Raw genomic sequence first — 17,302 nt, forward strand, 5'->3', positions numbered from 1 at the left:
AGTAAACACCTGAATTCGCGCTTAATTTGTTCACTGTTGTATATTTTTGCTCAAAAGTTATCGCTGCGATGAGTGTTTTTACAATCGTTGAGTTTCTTCTCAGGTTGAGAGCTGCAGCATCTAATTGATCCTTGTGTCCTCGAATAAAAAACAACGCACCGGTGGTGGGTGACTACTTTTGCAACCTAAGCGATAACTTTGGCGCACTTTCTTTGAGAACAAAATCTTTGAAAGCCTCTATAATTGCTCCTGATTTTGCAAAGCCAAATCCAAATTAGAATATTCTAATCCAGTTTCCCTGATCAACATGACATCGGGTACAAGTTTGCATCGATAGCTGGAAGCTCAGTTTACATCACTAATTTGAAGCTCAGTGACGTAAAAAGTGGCAGCGTTTGTACTTCGGGAACGAAAGTCAGCAATACTTATAACATTATTGTTCCAAAAAACAAAAATAGTGAACCAATTTTTTTGGGTCGACTGATTTCATTTTCCGAGCTCAAAGTTTCAAAAAACTTTCCCAAAAAAGCGTTTTCTGGGGCTTCTTGGAAAACTTTGCCCAAAAATTTGCGTTTTTTTTTGGCGCGCTACCCCTTTAAATTAGTTATGTTCGCACCCGAAGCGCTTCAGAAAAATTTTGAGATTGGTCAGCCGAAAATGGATCTCGTAAAAATATACCCGCCCCCATCGCCCCTAGGCACGCTGATGGTGAATCTTTTCTAAGTAATAATACGTGGTCCAGGCAAGGATTTTTCCCGGATATTTACACCGAAAACGAAGGAAATACACGTTTTGATTACGATTTTTAGAAAAAGTAATCTAAGCTTCATTCGAAAGGAGACTCTTTTATATTTACCAACGAGCATAGATTCAGTTGCTACAGTATATTATATGAACATGTAGAAAGAACTGAATATGATAGTCGGAAAACTTAAAATAAATTTCGATCGCGAAGTTCCGAATGAGAACAAATTCGAAGACGGCAAATGCAACGAGCAATTGATCACAAATGTTCCATGCATCAGTATCAAATGCATCGAATAAATGGCAAATAGATTGAGAAGTGTCTTCAAAAAAGAAGTTTGAAGGACAAATGAAGAAATGTTATTGGCGTAAGCCTAAGCCTAAACCTAAGAAAACCACCTGTCACTTGCGTCAAACCAAAAACATAATTTGATTCTATTTTGCTGAATAAATTCGATAAATATAAGGAAGACAAATTGAGTCTATATTTCGAAATGATTTCTGTAACACCTTTTGGCTGCAAACTTGGATTTGATTATACTTCGATCGCGAAAACTGGATTTGAATATTCGGGAAAAGCCTAAAATCAGGAGCAATTTTAGAGGCTTTCAGAGTTTCTATTCTCAAAAATAGTGCTCCAGCTTATTGCAAAGGTTTCGAAAAAAAACAACCACGCAACCACGTTCACAAATCCCCGGTAGATTGTTTTCATTCGAAGACACAAGGATTTATCAGATGGAGCTGCTCTCATACTGAGAAGAAACCCAATGATTGTAAAAACACTCTTCGCAGGGATAGTTTTTAAGCAAAAACCTACACCATTGGAATGAAGCGCAAATTGAGGTGTGTACTATTTAGATGCCTGTTTTCAATGTCCGTTTGACAGCAATTAAATCGATTTTCAGCTGGAGTTTTACATAGACCAAGATAAAAAAGATCAGAGCTACTTTCTACAAAAATATCAAAGTTTGCTTTCAAAGACTAGCCAATTTAATCCGGGCGTGAAATTGACAAAAAACCTCATCTGCAATTAGTTTTTCACACAACGTCAAAATGTAAGAAACAGCCGCAAAGTCGAGCCGAGAGTTTGAGTCTGTAAAGTTTGAAATTAAAGTCACGCCATGTATTGCGCCGCATCCTAATCCTGACCCAATTTCCATAATCGCGACGAGAGTTTGAGTCTAAGTCTGAATATGAGTCGCGAAAGTCTGGACATGAGTCGCGCCATGGATCGACACAGACTGGAAATACCAAAATTTGTTCGCGAAAGTCTGTACATGGGTCGCAAAAGTCTGGAAACCAGTTTTACAGACTTTTGCGACCCATGTCTAGACTTAATCGACCAAATTTTGGCATGTCCAGATTTTCGCGACCCACGGCGTGACTCATGTCCAGATTTTTGCAATTCATACCTGAACTTTACAGACTCAAACTTTCGGTGTGGCTAGTCAACTTTGGTCTGGATTCGGATGCGACTCGGCTTTCAAAGTCTGGGCATGAGTCAAAGACCTCGACCCGGGGATGCAGAAAAAAACTCAGTTTTTTTAAAAATTTCTGGCTGAGAATAATTCACGTCGCATGAACAATTGTTTTACTCCGCTTGTTCGAGAAAGAGTTTGCTGCGATGCAACACCTAGTTCAGTTAATGTCAATTTGAACCGGATTAAATTGGTAAGTCTGAGGAACCAAATGTTGATAGTTTCATAGAGAGTAACTCTGATCATTTGCTCTCGGGCTATGTAAAAATTTGTTTACAACTCTATGTAAAAAAAAAACGTTGTCTGAAATGATCCTTGAAATCGAGAGATTTTGAAGATTTAAAGCGTCTTATTTTTCACACCAGTGTAAGATGCCTTGAAAATGAACAGTATTGAAAAAAGGAATTTCAAGAAAAAAAAGTCGATAATTTAATTCGATCCACTGAGTTTTACAAATAAATTAATTAGCAAGCCGTTGTTAAGCCGATATGATTTGCGTTTGTTATCTTTCCGTATTTGATTTGAAAAAAAAAATAGTGCAATGTTTGAAACAAGTGCAGCATTTTAAAAAGTATTGTATTATTCGAACCATTAGTGCAGTATTTGAAATTTAATGCAATATTTGAAACACATAGCAAATTTTGGCTCTTTTTCCCCCACCTCACTGAAGCCTTAAATTTATATTGCAATGAGTGGTTTTACAAAGTTTTCTGTCAAAACTAAAAATGCGTATCATGAACTAATTAGTCCGCATGTCAACTTTCATTACAATTGGACAATAAGAACAGTAATTTCACCGGTAAAAATTTGCAGATGGGGGAGAGAAGAAGAAACAGCTCAATATTTGAAAGACTAGTTACAAAACTTGCGAAGTTTGAGATCAAATCTAAGCTAAGAATTTCAAATAAAGGAAACAAAAATTTTTTCAACACACTAAGTATAAGATAATATATCTATAAGATACTATTGAATAATTTAACTATAACTCTTTCTGTATTTTTAACAACTTTAAATATTCTAGATTCTAGTTTAAAATTGGGGTTTTAACCCAATCAAAATATATATCAACCCTCTAACTAACGAAAAAACAACAAAATAACAACCAAGGACAAGATAAAGAACATAGCCAACTAACACTTGGAAAAAAGTTATGAACGCAAGGAAACAGAAAAAACTGACTTGTCTCTATGTTGATTACTCTAAAACATAACAATATATATGAAACTGACAAGTGCCCGTCAAAAATTAACCCATATTTAAGTTATTTTGCTGTGACTTCCACGATCTACTAACAATGCATTTGCCCGAAATTTTTTAAAACTCATACGCTAAGACTATTAAACCTAAGTCGAAACAATGTAAGAAGAAAACAATAAACTGAAGATCAAGACGCAAAAAAAAACATTGTCAAAACCATTCAAAATTTTCCTAAAAACATCGTGTTTTCAAAAATTGCGTGCCTAGAAAGCCATGTCAAATGTTGTCAGTGTTTTGGGAGTTCCCGGAAAGTCAATTGGGTGGACCTAAAATCCCACCATTCGAAAAAATCCTAGATTCAAGCCTGGCTCTATTTGAAGACCCATTTCCCTCAGCAATTCGAAGTTGCAATTTCACAACACCAATTTTTGTCAGCCCAGTCATAAATTTTTCTAAAAGCGCTTGTTCTTTTGCTCCGATGCAATTCATTTTTCAGAGGTGAGTACACAACTTTTTTAGAGAAGCTTTCCAAATAGTGTCTAAAAACGAAATTGTTGACAACGTTTTCACAAATTTTCGTCACAGAATTTGCTGGATTAATGGTTTTATAGTGATTTAACAGTGCACAGAATTTTGAATTGACCAAAAAGAGCGTCTCCCTTCTTGTGGAAATCCTAGACCCTTCCTTGTTGAAAATAACTCTGTTTAATCAACATGATAATCAAAAAATTTATATTCGAGCATATTGAGTAAAATAATGCTCATCTCAGAAAAAAATTAAATTAACTTCAGTTCAGTTGTTTTTCGAAAGTATCGCCTCCCTTTCTTTGATGAACTTCCTAAACCTCGCTTTGCTTTCGTCGGGTGTACTATCGATACGTTCGAACCTGTCCAGTCCGTATCGCTGGATGCCAAAAACGAGTCCAAAAACTGGAACAAACATCACCCAGAATATCGGCTGTTTGACCATCTCAGCCATTGTTGATCTCCTCATTTCTATTTCGTTTCAAATTTTCTGCATGAACAAATCAACTATCAAAATTATCCGTGCACAATTTACAAATCTGAAAAGTAATATCCTACATAACATAGCAAACATACAGTTGGGAAATTTTTTCGAAAACATCGAAGCTTTCGAAGAAAACAATAGATGCCTTTAAAGCTCGTTTAATTTCAAACAATTATATAAAGTCTTCACTAGGTTCATTGACTCTTACAAACAAAGCCAACAGACAGTTGGAAAAATTTCAATGAATGCAAGTAAACAAAAAAAAACAATATTAAAACATTTTTTGAACATTCGAATTTCCACGAAAAAAATATTTTATGATGCCCTTAAAACTCTGAATTTTTGGAACAATTTATTATTGCCACTTTTTTTGATAAAATCAACCCAGTTTGAAAAAACTGGTCAATAGATGCTTTTTTGCTCTGGAAAATCTGAAATATATAATCCACTTTTGAAACAAGAAGCCGATAACGTTCAAAATTTCAAATTTATCCGACCAATACCAAGGGTCCATTTAATTCCGTCACAGACTTTTTCCAGGCTCTAGCCTATATTAATGAAGTAGAAAGGTAGGATACTTTTCAATTCAACAACATCTCTATTACACGACAAATTGATAAATAGATATAAGTAAGTAAGGATTCAACACGAGACATTTCAAAATAAAGTTGAGGAACAAAATTGTGCCAAGTCAATCGTTAAATAGGAAAGAACTTTATGCGCAAGTTTATCTCCAGGATTTTCAAACTTTGATACTTTGGCCAGTGGAAAAACCAGGCTCTAATGAATCATCTAACCAATTGATATTGGAAAATAGACAATAGACTCGCTTCTCTTCACAATTCTACACCAATCCCCCCCCCCCCCCCGAAAAAAAAACATTCCAGTTTCCGACTTAGTTTCCAGTTTCCCAATAAAATTTCACCTAATAGACTAGAAAAAAGCCGAAAATATATGACAAGTATTGAAAACATCAACCGCATAAAACTTCATTGTAATTGCATTTACCATTCACCGAAGAAAATTTGGAGTTAATCCTGAAAAAAATTAAGAGCTTTATACAGATTATAAGAGACAGTATGCTATATGTATAGAGACAGTTAAAATTCTCCACATCGAATTAGCACCAAGGATTAGGAAAATAGAAAAACAAAACAAATCTCAATTATCACTACAAGAAAGTTTTAGGAAGTTTCAACATAGACATTCAATTTTTCAGTTAATTTTATTTTTTTAGTCTTTTCCGCATCGGTCTTCAAACTGTTTTAAATAATTCAATGTTGAGTTGACATTTTTGACCAAATTCAAGACAGATTGTTTCAGAACCACTAGCTTTGAACTACAATTTTCAGGCAAATCTTCTGAGTTTTTCACCAACGAAGACAACATTTCCGATTTCGATTGATGCAAGCTTTGTTCAGAGTTTTTCGAGGAGCTTTCAGTTTCATTTGTACCTTCAGGATTTTTGACTGCTAGTTTTAATTTCTTCAGCGGGAGGTTGCAGGACGATGTAGCGTCAGATGTGGTCGACAGTTCAGTTATTGTATCACTTGACATGAAGCTCAGAAGCGAAGAACTCCTTGTTTGTTCTTTCGCAAACATACCTGAACAGATATCAAATGGTTAATTTTCCGACTGTTCTGGAACGATTGGAAGAGGCTATAGCCCACGATGATTTTTTACGCAAAATCAGTTACCTCACAGAACACTCGTATCTACAGTAAAATTAAAGGTAAATTTGAATAGTATCTCCAGAGAAACTCTAATGAATCACTGAATGTTCCTGAACTACAAATCACTGAACTGCTCTTCAAGGTTTATAAAAATAGCTTTTGAAAAGAAAAAGATTTATTAAAAGTTTCAAAAAACTAACATTGCCAACAGACAATTGAAAATTGTCAAAAAGATCTCAAGGAAATAAAAAAAAATGATTGACTCTTTTGATCGTTTTTCAAATACGCGTTTTCAAGACTGATACTTGTTTGATAAAACTAGTACACAAATTTGAGAAAACTCAATCAATAAGTTACTGTTTTCCCAAGGTAAGCCTATGATTATAATTTACTTTTGAAACTAAAAATCAATCAGGCTATTTTGTGCGCCAATTGCAACTTCAAAATTGGAGAGCGTATTTTCCTTCCATTTAACAAATGCATTTGAGAAGATTTTAAAAATAAATTAACAAAAGAAATTATATATTTGAGCTCAAACTCGTTCAGTGCACTTAAAATATTAAGCCAATACCTACGCGCCCATCAACTCGCCATGTAAAGTACAAAGAGATATGAAAAAGACCAAATAGCTTGCCTCAATTCAATTTGTAAAAACTTCTGAGCCGGATTAGTTCAACGACTACGCTACACGTTAATTGAAAATTGGTAAGAGGCACGTTTATCATACAACTACCAGTTTCAGGCCCGAAATTTCCCAAAAATAAGCCTCTAGATACGAAGCCATTTTTAAAGGATGTACTGAACAGAGTTAATGATCTCAAAAACCAGCAACTTTCAATGGAAAAAAGAACTCCCAAAATAACACAACCAATTGCTTGCGTAAAAACGAAAAAAAACAACAGGGTAACCTGAAGTCTTTCCCGGCTACACAGTATACCATCAAGCTTCGCGTACGATGCGCGTATATGAAAAGAGCCAAGAGACAGTTGGGAAAGAGTCAATGGAAGCACGAAAACAGAAAAAAAACTGATTGTTTCTTTGAAAAAACTAGAACCTTCAAACCTCAACGAAAAAAATAAATGCCCTTGAAGCTCTTTGAATTTCAAGAACAATTTATGATTGACAATTTTTGATAAATTCACCTAATTAGAGAAAATGGATCAATAGGTAACGTTTTAATTCCGCTAGAAAATCTGAAAATAAAACTTGCATTTCAAATTAGAAGTCGATCATGTTTTTGTTACCGTACACTCTTGCTATTCGATTGTGAAGCATGCCTTCCTTTTAACAAGAAAAACGAACAAAGCTTAAAATGAATCAAAACTCAACCTGCAAAAAAAAAATCAAATTTGAGCGTAACTAACTTTTAGACTTTTCCCGAAAAAAAAAATAAATTTATCACGACCTAAATAAGACTCTTCTCTACGTTCCTTGCCTCTTAAAAACAAAACAATGTCAATGTCAACAAAAACTTTGTAGATTTGCTACCATTCATTTCCGCAGCACAAAATTATCACAGTAAGGCTGAAGCATCATTACTCTGCAGTACGTAATTCGCTGGGTCGAAATTTACTGGAGGGTTTGACATTTTCATTGTGAGGGGGTTCTAAATTATCAGGATGGTGCCGCGACTTTGAATCAATTCTGACAAACAAAATGGTAAAACTGAGCCGCCAAAAATTTTCTTGAACATTAAAATTGGCATAAATCCAGGCGAAAATTATTTTGCATAGAAGAAAAAACAGTTTCTTTATTTGGAGCTCTCGAAAATGGCATATTTTTCGAAAACTTTGGGTAAAAATTTAATGGTATGAAATTTCCGGGTGGGTTCCATTCACGTCTCCCTCCCCAAAATATTGGAGTGGTCAAAATTTGAGATGGTGAGGTCAATTTGGATTGCGGGGTTCCCGACAATCCAGTAGTGCTTAGTAGGCTTAAATTATTCATTTATGTTTGAGGAACTTACTTTTCAGTTTCTCGCTTTCCTCTCGAAGAGACTCTAACGACAGTTTCAACTCAGACAGCTGACTTGGTATCTTGGCACAGGTTGTACATGCAAACAACAGCTGCAGTGCCTTCAGATTCTGAAACAATCATGTTAAAAATCCAATATGCTGACAATTTAAGTTCCCGTAATACCCGTAACAAGTTTTCGTTAATATGGAAGCGTTCACAAAGTCATCCGTCTCCTAATTCTAATTTTGAGGTGTTAGTGCGCGCCGAAAAAACGCGGTTTTTTGGTCAAAATTTTCCACAGATCGTTTAAAAACGCCTTTTTGGGCTGTTTTTTCAAAATTTTGCCTGCGGCGTAGAAACTGGAATAAATTTGGCAGAAAAAAAAGGTCTTTTTATTGTTTTGAGAGAGCTCGGAAAATCAATTTGGTCGAACTAAAAAAAATTTTCGACAAAACTTTCGAAACTTTTTTGAAAATCCGCCCCCACCCCCTCGAGAAAATCCTAGATCCGACCCTGGTCATGAGTAATATCAGATGCATGCTAAAAGTATAACGGAAAATGATCGATATGTTTTCAACAACTGCATCCTCCAGCGAATAATGAACAACTAGTCCAGCTATGATGGAGAAAAAAACTATCACATCGGCGAAAAAATGTATCTAGCCTCATTAAAATCCGACAAAAATTATCATGGAAAATTAGTTTTAGAGAAAAAATGGAAAAAGTCTTAACTTCTGTGATTCAGCTAATTTAGAAAACCAACTGTTGCATAAAAATCCGTTTTGCCTTTCATTGCTTTTGCCCTTAATCCAAACAGTTTTAGTAACTCATTGTTTTGACACTGCGTCAGACTTTTTTTGGCTATATTGCTATTATGAACTATATAGTATACCTGAATGATGACCAGAATAAACTCTTCGGGATCTTTATTCCTCCTTTCTTCGTTCCCATCGCCGTCCATTTGCACCGATTGCTCCGATCTCCCCTCAATCAGTACATTACTTACACGCTTATGATATGACTGATCTACCATAAGCGAAGTCAACTGCACTATATGACTCAGTTTATCGTCTAGTGTCAACGCAGTTGCCTGAAACGAGCAGAGTAAATTGACCATCGAATTTAACTTGGGTGATCAAAAACAAAAGGATCAACACAAACAATCAACGTGAATTGAACACAGTATCAGCCGAGATTTTTTATTATATCAAATCAGATGCGCAAATCGGGTTTATTTTCCAATATGGGTGTCAAGTTTCATTTTAGAACTTTCGTTAGATATGTCTTTTATACCTTGGGTAAAAATGAGGTGCAGAAGGAGAAGACAGTTGGTGAATTCAAGACACTTCTCAAGTGGTCATCAGCCAGAATACGAGTGAAGATAAGAGCCAGATGTGGTGAAGTGGATAGGGATTGGAGGTATTGTGTGTTGCTGTGGTACAGGTCCAGCATCGTGCGGGCGAACCAGTCCAGTTTGAGGTGCAGGGCGTCCAGACTCAGCAGACAAACTTAAAAGCAGACAAATTAGATTTTTAATTTGCCCTCGGTTCTATTTCCTCCTCACTATCTTGAGCTTGCTTTCCTACTAGTAGGGAGGATCGATGTCATTCATTTTACCGTAGTCGGTTCCTCTAACAGTGACCTCACATTTCAGTTGAATGACATAACAGTTTTTAACGATGGATAGCTAATGCAGGCATATGGAGGTAACTTAATATTGCCACTAAAACCAAAAAGCCACCTCATAAATTTTGGGATCACAAGTTTTGCGTCTAAAAACTCATAGCGATAAATTTATCAAACTTTTAAGGGTTCTGGTTTGATTTTGTTTCGATATATGTGATGTTGTTATTGTTCCGACCATTGAAAATGGGGAGAAACTTTGTATTCCGGTGTTTACTTTTTTCGATTTTCCACGCAAAATCAGGTACCACAAATAATCATCTGACTGGGTTGAGTAATATATCATGTTAAATTCCTTACAGTCGTGATTCACACCACATAAAAAATTTTTTTTTCCAGTGTCGAGAAAAACCGGTTTGAAATGTTTGATTTTTTGTCTTATTTCGAGCGAATAAAGCGAGCGAGCAGTCTTGTTTGTTTGGAATCAGCAGTCTTAGCGCCTTTTTGGCGAGCGAGCAGTCTTAGCGCCTTTATGGAATCAAAATTTTCAAAAAATCGAAAAACTGCAAAAAAAATCTGCGTTTTTCAATTTGCTTATTTTACCATAACTGTCAAATATACCTAATCTTCAGTTTTTGTTCAGCTCCTTTAATCACACCACGCCGAAAATACGGCATTAATTTGAAAAAAAACGTTGTTTTTTCAGACTATGGTCGGAACATTCTGTGCCAGTTGCAGAGGAACCGGCTCTCCTTGTTTCCGATTTGATGTTGTTTCGACGATTTTGCTTGTTTTGTTTCGCACATCTCACACCAGAAGGGCTGATTAATCGTTCTTCTGAACGGAGGCCACTGATACTGCCAAAATTTTAAACAAAACAATAGTAAACCCGAAACCATTTCAACTTTTTTGTGATACGATTTCGGTTGTAATTAGTCAAAGACACGCTTACATTCATCGGTAATTTAAACTTTGATCAATATGTGTATACTATGTGTATACTTATACTTTTACTTTCAATATTGGGTTACCGGTAAACCAATTTCACGCTATCAGCGCTAATGACAACGCCTATGTGCTGCAAAAACTGCCCCCTTCAAAAAACGCTCGGCGAGAAGTATAAATTTACCGGATAAGAAAAAAAAAATAAAGAAATTTGATCAGCTATTATGTTGAACAATTCATAGCCAACAGACAGTTGGAAAAGAGTCAATGAGCGGAAGTAAACAGAAAATATACTGTCTTAAAAAAACCTCAAATTTGGCCTTAAAGCTCTTTGAATTTCTAAAACAATATATTATTGACACTTTTTTGATGAAATTTTCCCAAATTGAGATCACTGGATTATTAGTTTGAAAATTTTTATTTAATTAAAACTAAAATCCACTTTCCAAACTAAAGTTGCTCACTTTTTTGTGACCTTTGCGCTTTTGCTGTTCAATTATTGGATTTTGCCTTCCTTTTAACAAAGTAAATGAACTATACAAATCAAAAGTCAAACCGCGAAAAAGTAAATTTGAGCCTGAACAAACTTTATGACTTTTCCTGAAAAAAATCATCACGACCTATATAAGAGGCTTCGCTACGTTCATCGACTCTTAGACAGTGTCATCACCACGACTTAAAAAAGCGTCATCACTTCGTTCATTTTCACTTAGTAATGACAATATCTTACCTACGCCGATATCTAGTAACGATGATGATAAATCAATTGCTTTTGACCTAGCGGATAAATCCTACTCTAACTAATTTAATGAAGCACACCAATTATACTAACTGAGATCGGTCAGTTTGGAACTGGTGATATTTTGCTGAGTGGCTGTGGATATCAGCGGCTGAGCAAGATGTACATGATAGGGCGAAAAGAACTGACGCAGCTCACAGTCATAACTTTTGTCTTCTCCCTAAAACAAGAATGACAACTATTTGAATAGATACGTTTAAAAATTCATCTTATGTATTTTTTCATCAGCAGAATCAAAATTTTCACAGGGCGGATTTAGGAGGGAAGAGGGTCGCCTTTTCTCACGGATTCGACCCCTTCACCAACAAAACGGTTCCCCATAAGGTATTATTTTATGCAGGCGTAGGAACTTCGAGGGGGCGGATTTTCAGGTCGACCAAATTGATTTTCTGAGCTCTCCCAAACAACGCGTTTTTTCGGCGCGCGCTCCCCCTCAAAATTAGTATATATTGGCGCCAAAAGCGCCTTTAGAAAAAGTTTAAGGTCAGCCAGCCAACAATGGATATCTCAAAATAGTACAAAGGGGGACCCTTTGGGTCGGCAGAGGGTTGAACACCTGAGGGATGGGGGGCGTCCACTCCCCCCCCCCCCCTAAATCCGCTACTGATTTTATGACATCCTTTTTAGGCCGAACAAACACTAAGTTTTTTTAGGGCGCCAATATAATTAATTTTGGAAAGCGCGCGTCGAAAAAACCCAATCAAACTTTTCCAAAATGCCCAAAAATAGCATTTTTGACTTGTTTTTTTTTCAAAATTCAAAAAGTTTTTTTTTCGGACAAAATAGGGTCTTCATACTGTTCTGAGCGCGCTCCAAAAATCAATTTGGTCGAGAAAATCCCCCCCCCCTCCCGCCTCGAGAAAACCCTAGATCCGCCTCTATCCAAAATTTTTCTCATTGAACTAATCTGGAACAAGAATTATAACAGCTGAGCAAAAATCTCAGATGATACTTACAATTTGGCGACTGAAGTGCTCTCTATGGACACACATGGACAACTCAAAGCGTCTGTTTGCCAGCGTGGGCGTAGTGGCCACTGGATTGAATCCCACGATTCCAGATCCGCTCGCCAGCTGGGTTGGTCTGGAGCCAACGCCTACAGCTGTTGAAGTAGAGGGGGGTGATTGGTGGTCTGATCCCGAGGTCGAGGCACTGCTCAGACGTGGGTAGAAGGGTCCAGGAACTGCAAAATAAATTCTTTCAAGTCATTGAAAACTGTATCTCACTCGGTACAACTATTGAAGACACAGTGTTGAAACAAGAGACTAATTTTGACAGTTAAAAGTTTCAGGGACCATCTAATTTAAAGATAATTACATTTCTTCTGCTCCATGATTCCAAAATATACCATTTAATATCAAAATTCATCTTAGCTCAGAAGTATAAACGGCAGCGCCGGTCCTTAATGTAAGGAAGCAGTAGAACAGAATACTTTTTTACAATTGCCAACAACAAGCGTACCTAGCGAGGTGCACTTCTTCCTCGTGCAACTGGAGTGTGCCGTGAACATGAGGTCAACCAGCACTTGTGATGCTTCAGAGGGGTAGAGGAGAAGGATCTCCTTGAGACAGAGGAGGGAGGACAGTCTCGCTTCTGCACTGTGGGAGGCATTGAGGAGTGAGAGCAGTTTCTCACAGGTCACACTGATGTTCTTCCACTGTGGGAGGTGTTTGGAAGAAGAGCTACGTGCACCTGTGAAAGTGAACAATATTCAACAAAAAAGATCCAATTAAAAGATAATAACAAACCTTTCGCTACAATAAACCTATAGCTACAAACAAAGCTTGACAGGCGTCTGAAGATTTATAGGAAACAACCAAACAAAATCTACTCTAAAAGATTTATAAATACAGCTGAAAATTATTAATTATGAAAAATTATAAGCATCTAAATCTGATACAGTCGCAACCAGGGGTGGATCTAGGATTTTCTCGAAAGCATTTTCAAAAAAAATTGGTCGATGTGATATAGTGTCCCTTCGGATGGCTGTGGACAGCTATATCGTCATTTATTGATAATGTTGTAAGCTGTTCGAATATTAATTAGCGCTACTGGCTATCAATTGTTATTGATTGTTTCCATAATTTATATGTCTCGAGCGGTTAAGACTTATCTTGCTTTTAAGGACGCAGGATTCGGTTCTTAACTTCTGGAATATCGCTAGTCGATCGGCGCAAGTTAGAGCATGATTCTAATATTTTATTCTCTTCAAGTCTACCCAATTGATTAGTAGCCCGGTATAAATCTCCAATGATTGGTCTTAATTACCATCAATGTTTACATAGTTAAGTAAATATATGATGCAGCTCTATTTTAACATCAAGGTGAATTATGTAATCTATTAAGTTAGAATGGCTAATATAGAATGAATGACATCATGAAGGGATGTCACACAACCTCTCAAGAAGAAGTCTTCCCGGGTGGTTGAAGTGTTTCATCAGATACATTTACAATAATTCACATAATAATTTAAGACTACTTTTGATTTAGAATATGTACATTTATCAATAAGATAAGGATCTATCAAAACTTATATCACAATAATTTAATATACTCATAGTATTAGAAGCACAGGTTATTACTTCAATTTTTAAAATGAGAGAAGATAAATTATTTTTAAATTAAATGGGAGATTTTTAAGCCACCTTGAGTCGGGGGTTTGGAAGTTTAGGAGATAGATGATCAGGTCAGATAAATGATACAATGATTTATTCAGTTGTCAACTATAACTAAATTTACACGGCAAGAACTGTCGTGTGAGTAGCTGACTAGTTTTGATCGTCGTTTCGTTTCAAATTCTGGTATCGCTGTTTTCGTTCGTTGTTGCATGTCATTCTTTTTGCTCGTTTGATGCTGAAGTCTTTTTGAAATGAGGCGGTGTGATTCTAATCGTTGCCTCATAGATTGTGAATTGATTATCAACAGCTTAACAGTGATATGTTTTGTTGATTTATTCACGATTTGTTTTTGAAATTTTTCAACTAGCGAAGCAGTTTGTACCTTGTTGTACTTGCTAATAAGTTGAATTGTCCTCTTCTGTTCGTTTTCTATTTTTCAGAAGTCTTCTTGTCTTCTTCGTATGGGCGTTTTGTGCCTTTGTTGGCTTACTCCCTGAAAGAAGGTGATCTTTTTTTTTTTCGTTAAGTCCGAGTTCCACTTGTTCAACGATGTTTTTGCATTGGTAGCGATCATCATCTTTTGTGTAGTGTCTGGTTTTTGTGTTTTCCATTCGTTTCTTATACTGCAGCTGCACTTCACTCCTATAGGCTATTCAGTCTATTTGCTGGTTCGCCTGAGCAAAATTTGGCGTCAGTAAGAGTTAAAATTGATGAATTTCAGTTATTCATCAAATTTGTTGATATTTTTGATGTTCTAATTAGCTTTTAAAATTCGCGTGTTGTTTTCCAGCATTGCTTGTAACCTTTCAAGGTTGTCCTAATAATTCCGTTGGATCTTTGCTGGCACATTTGAGTGTTTTCTTTCCGCATTTCTGCAAAGATATCCCTCAAAAGTTATTTTTCTTGTTTTTCCTATACTAATACATGGGAATGTTGAGAATTGATGTATGGCACCAAATTTTGGTCTGCTAGTGGACCAATTTCGTGCCTGTTCGTCATTGGTAATTTGAAGATCAATGCGCCCAAAAATTTTGAATTTCCTTCGACTCGTTGATGGGGGGCGAAAAACTTTTTTATTCGTAATGCTTAAACATGGGCAACAGGTGGATTTTTCGAGATCTCGCGAAGTTGTTTTCTCCTAGTGGACCAGCTTCCAGCAGGCTCCTTATTAGGGTTCTGGAGATCAATCGCGCCAAAATTTTCAAAATTCGTCCACATGTTTGGTGGGGGCACTAAAAGTTTTTTATTCCTAATGTTAATACGTGGGCAACAGGTGGATTTTTCGAGATCTTCATGAAGATGTTGCCTCCTAGTGGACCCACTTCGTACAGGTTCCTCATTTGGGCACTGGTGATGAATGGCGTCAAAATTTTCAAAATCCACTCACAACTTTGGTGGGGGCACTAAAAGTTTTTTATTCCTGATGTTAATACGTGGGCAACAGGTGGATTTTTCGAGATCTTCATGAAGATGTTGCCTCCTAGTGGACCCACTTCGTACAGGTTCCTCATTTGGGCACTGGTGATGAATGGCGTCAATATTTTCAAAATCCACTCACAACTTTGGTGGGGGCACTAAAAGTTTTTTATTCCTAATGTTAATACGTGGGCAACAGGTGGATTTTTCGAGATCTTCATGAAGATGTTGCCTCCTAGTGGACCCACTTCGTACAGGTTCCTCATTGGTGCTATGGGTGTCATCGGTGGTGGAATTTTTGATCTGACACTTCTGTGTTGCCGGGGGTCCCAAAAGTATTTTATTCATGATGTTAATACATGGGGGTGGAGGCTGAATTTCGAGATCTCAGCTTGTATACATTTCCTCCTCCGCCGGGCTTCTGTATGCTCCTTATTGGTGATCGACTTCAACGTGGGCTGCAGTGGCAAATGTCTTGAATGCATGCATGAACGGTACTAGCTGATATCCGGATTTTTCGTCATAGCTAAATAAAGATTTTGATGTTCGTTTTTTCGAAAATGTCGCAAATTAGGCTGAAAACTCTACTTTCTTTCAATTTATCGAGTCCACATCCAATTTTTGGCATGGCTATCGCGTTTATTCCTTTCTGTCAATAGCTGTTGCTTCATGCAGTTGAGGCTTCTTGACTAATCGTGGTAGGTTGGCTTGTTAAAGAATCGTGGTTTAGTGACTAAATTGAAGATTGACTTATTTTACCAAGGCAGAGAAACTGAAACTGATGATCCAACTATCGGTGTTTCAATGCTTTTAAGGGTTGGTCTGATACATGGGTATGCGCTGTTGATCTGCTTTGCTACTCCTTTTGCCATTTGAAAGTCACTTGAGACGCAGTGAGCTATAGAGCCAGGGAACTGTAAAACATCACCTTTTCCAACAAAGATATTTGGCTCATAGATTGCATTTACCGAATCTTTGCTACTGCCTGGTCCATCTTTTCGTTTGGTCAATTGTTTCGCTCGCTTCACGCTGTCCTTAATAATATTCCTTTTCGCCTCTCGTGGAGGAAAGTCTTCATTAGCCTCCTCCGCTTTCTTTCGTATATTTGCTTTATTGTCATTCTTCGCTGATCGTGGACTGAATGTAACTGGAGCCACTTCGTGTCCATCTACTGTTCGTAGGCGGAGTTTATGCGGTTGCAATTCGCGTGGTGGTATTGGGTGGTATCTCACATCGTTGCTGAAGCGCGTTTGGCAAAATATTTTGTCTCGCGCTTCGACTGCTGCTTTCCGCTTCGTTCGCGATGTTTCTTGGGCCATGTTTTGTCCATCGTTTTCGAGATTAACTGTAGTAGGCATTGTAACCGCTGCCTCGTTCATTGGTTCGTCGTTAAGTAATCCATCGTTGTATTCAAACTCAGGTGGAGCTAATGGTTCTGGATCTGGGTCCGGTGGAAGTGCTGGTGGCGGCGGTGCTGCTATTGGTAGCGGTACCAGAGGTAATGGTGCAACTATTGGCGCTGCTGCGGGTATTGGGACTGGTGCAGGGGCGATTGGGGCTACTGCGGGTCCTCGAAGAGGTACTGACAGTCGGATTCGAGCAGGTGCATCGGGAAGGTTGCTTTGTCCCCCGTTCGCGGGTTGGATGTCGTCTAAGAGTTGGGGTAAAGAATCGTCGAAGAGTCCTGGTTCACTTCGATATTTACCAAGTGAGGGATCCGTTTCAAATTTGCTCGGATCAATGATTTCGAGATCTTCTGGTTGATGCTGTGGAACAACAGGTCTGAGACGAATCCGGTGTACGCATTGGGTGTAATTGGTTCCCATTTTGCAAATGATGTAGTT

At 37.4% G+C, this 17,302-nt stretch overlaps 2 protein-coding genes across 3 annotated transcripts in view; one reads left to right on the top strand and one right to left on the bottom strand.

Annotated features, from left to right (window-relative positions):
- The window catches only part of LOC134848536 (cyclin-dependent kinase 1-like), a 488,218-nt gene that overhangs the window by 331,490 nt on the left and 139,426 nt on the right, over positions 1–17,302 (top strand). The window lies entirely within an intron of this gene.
- The window catches only part of LOC134848535 (ubiquitin carboxyl-terminal hydrolase 34-like), a 67,899-nt gene continuing 56,167 nt past the window's right edge, over positions 5,571–17,302 (bottom strand). Inside the window, exons 25-31 of the mRNA XM_063866035.1 lie at positions 12,886–13,116; positions 12,381–12,607; positions 11,458–11,584; positions 9,351–9,565; positions 8,950–9,147; positions 8,068–8,185; positions 5,571–6,032 (exon numbers count right to left, since the gene is read on the bottom strand). Coding sequence (XP_063722105.1) covers positions 5,662–6,032; positions 8,068–8,185; positions 8,950–9,147; positions 9,351–9,565; positions 11,458–11,584; positions 12,381–12,607; positions 12,886–13,116 — 1,487 coding nt within the window. The 3' untranslated portion in view covers positions 5,571–5,661. The remainder of the gene's footprint in view (positions 6,033–8,067; positions 8,186–8,949; positions 9,148–9,350; positions 9,566–11,457; positions 11,585–12,380; positions 12,608–12,885; positions 13,117–17,302) is intronic.

This window comes from Symsagittifera roscoffensis, chromosome 6 (assembly GCF_963678635.1).
Source record: "Symsagittifera roscoffensis chromosome 6, txSymRosc1.1, whole genome shotgun sequence".
Lineage (NCBI taxonomy): Eukaryota > Metazoa > Xenacoelomorpha > Acoela > Convolutidae > Symsagittifera > Symsagittifera roscoffensis.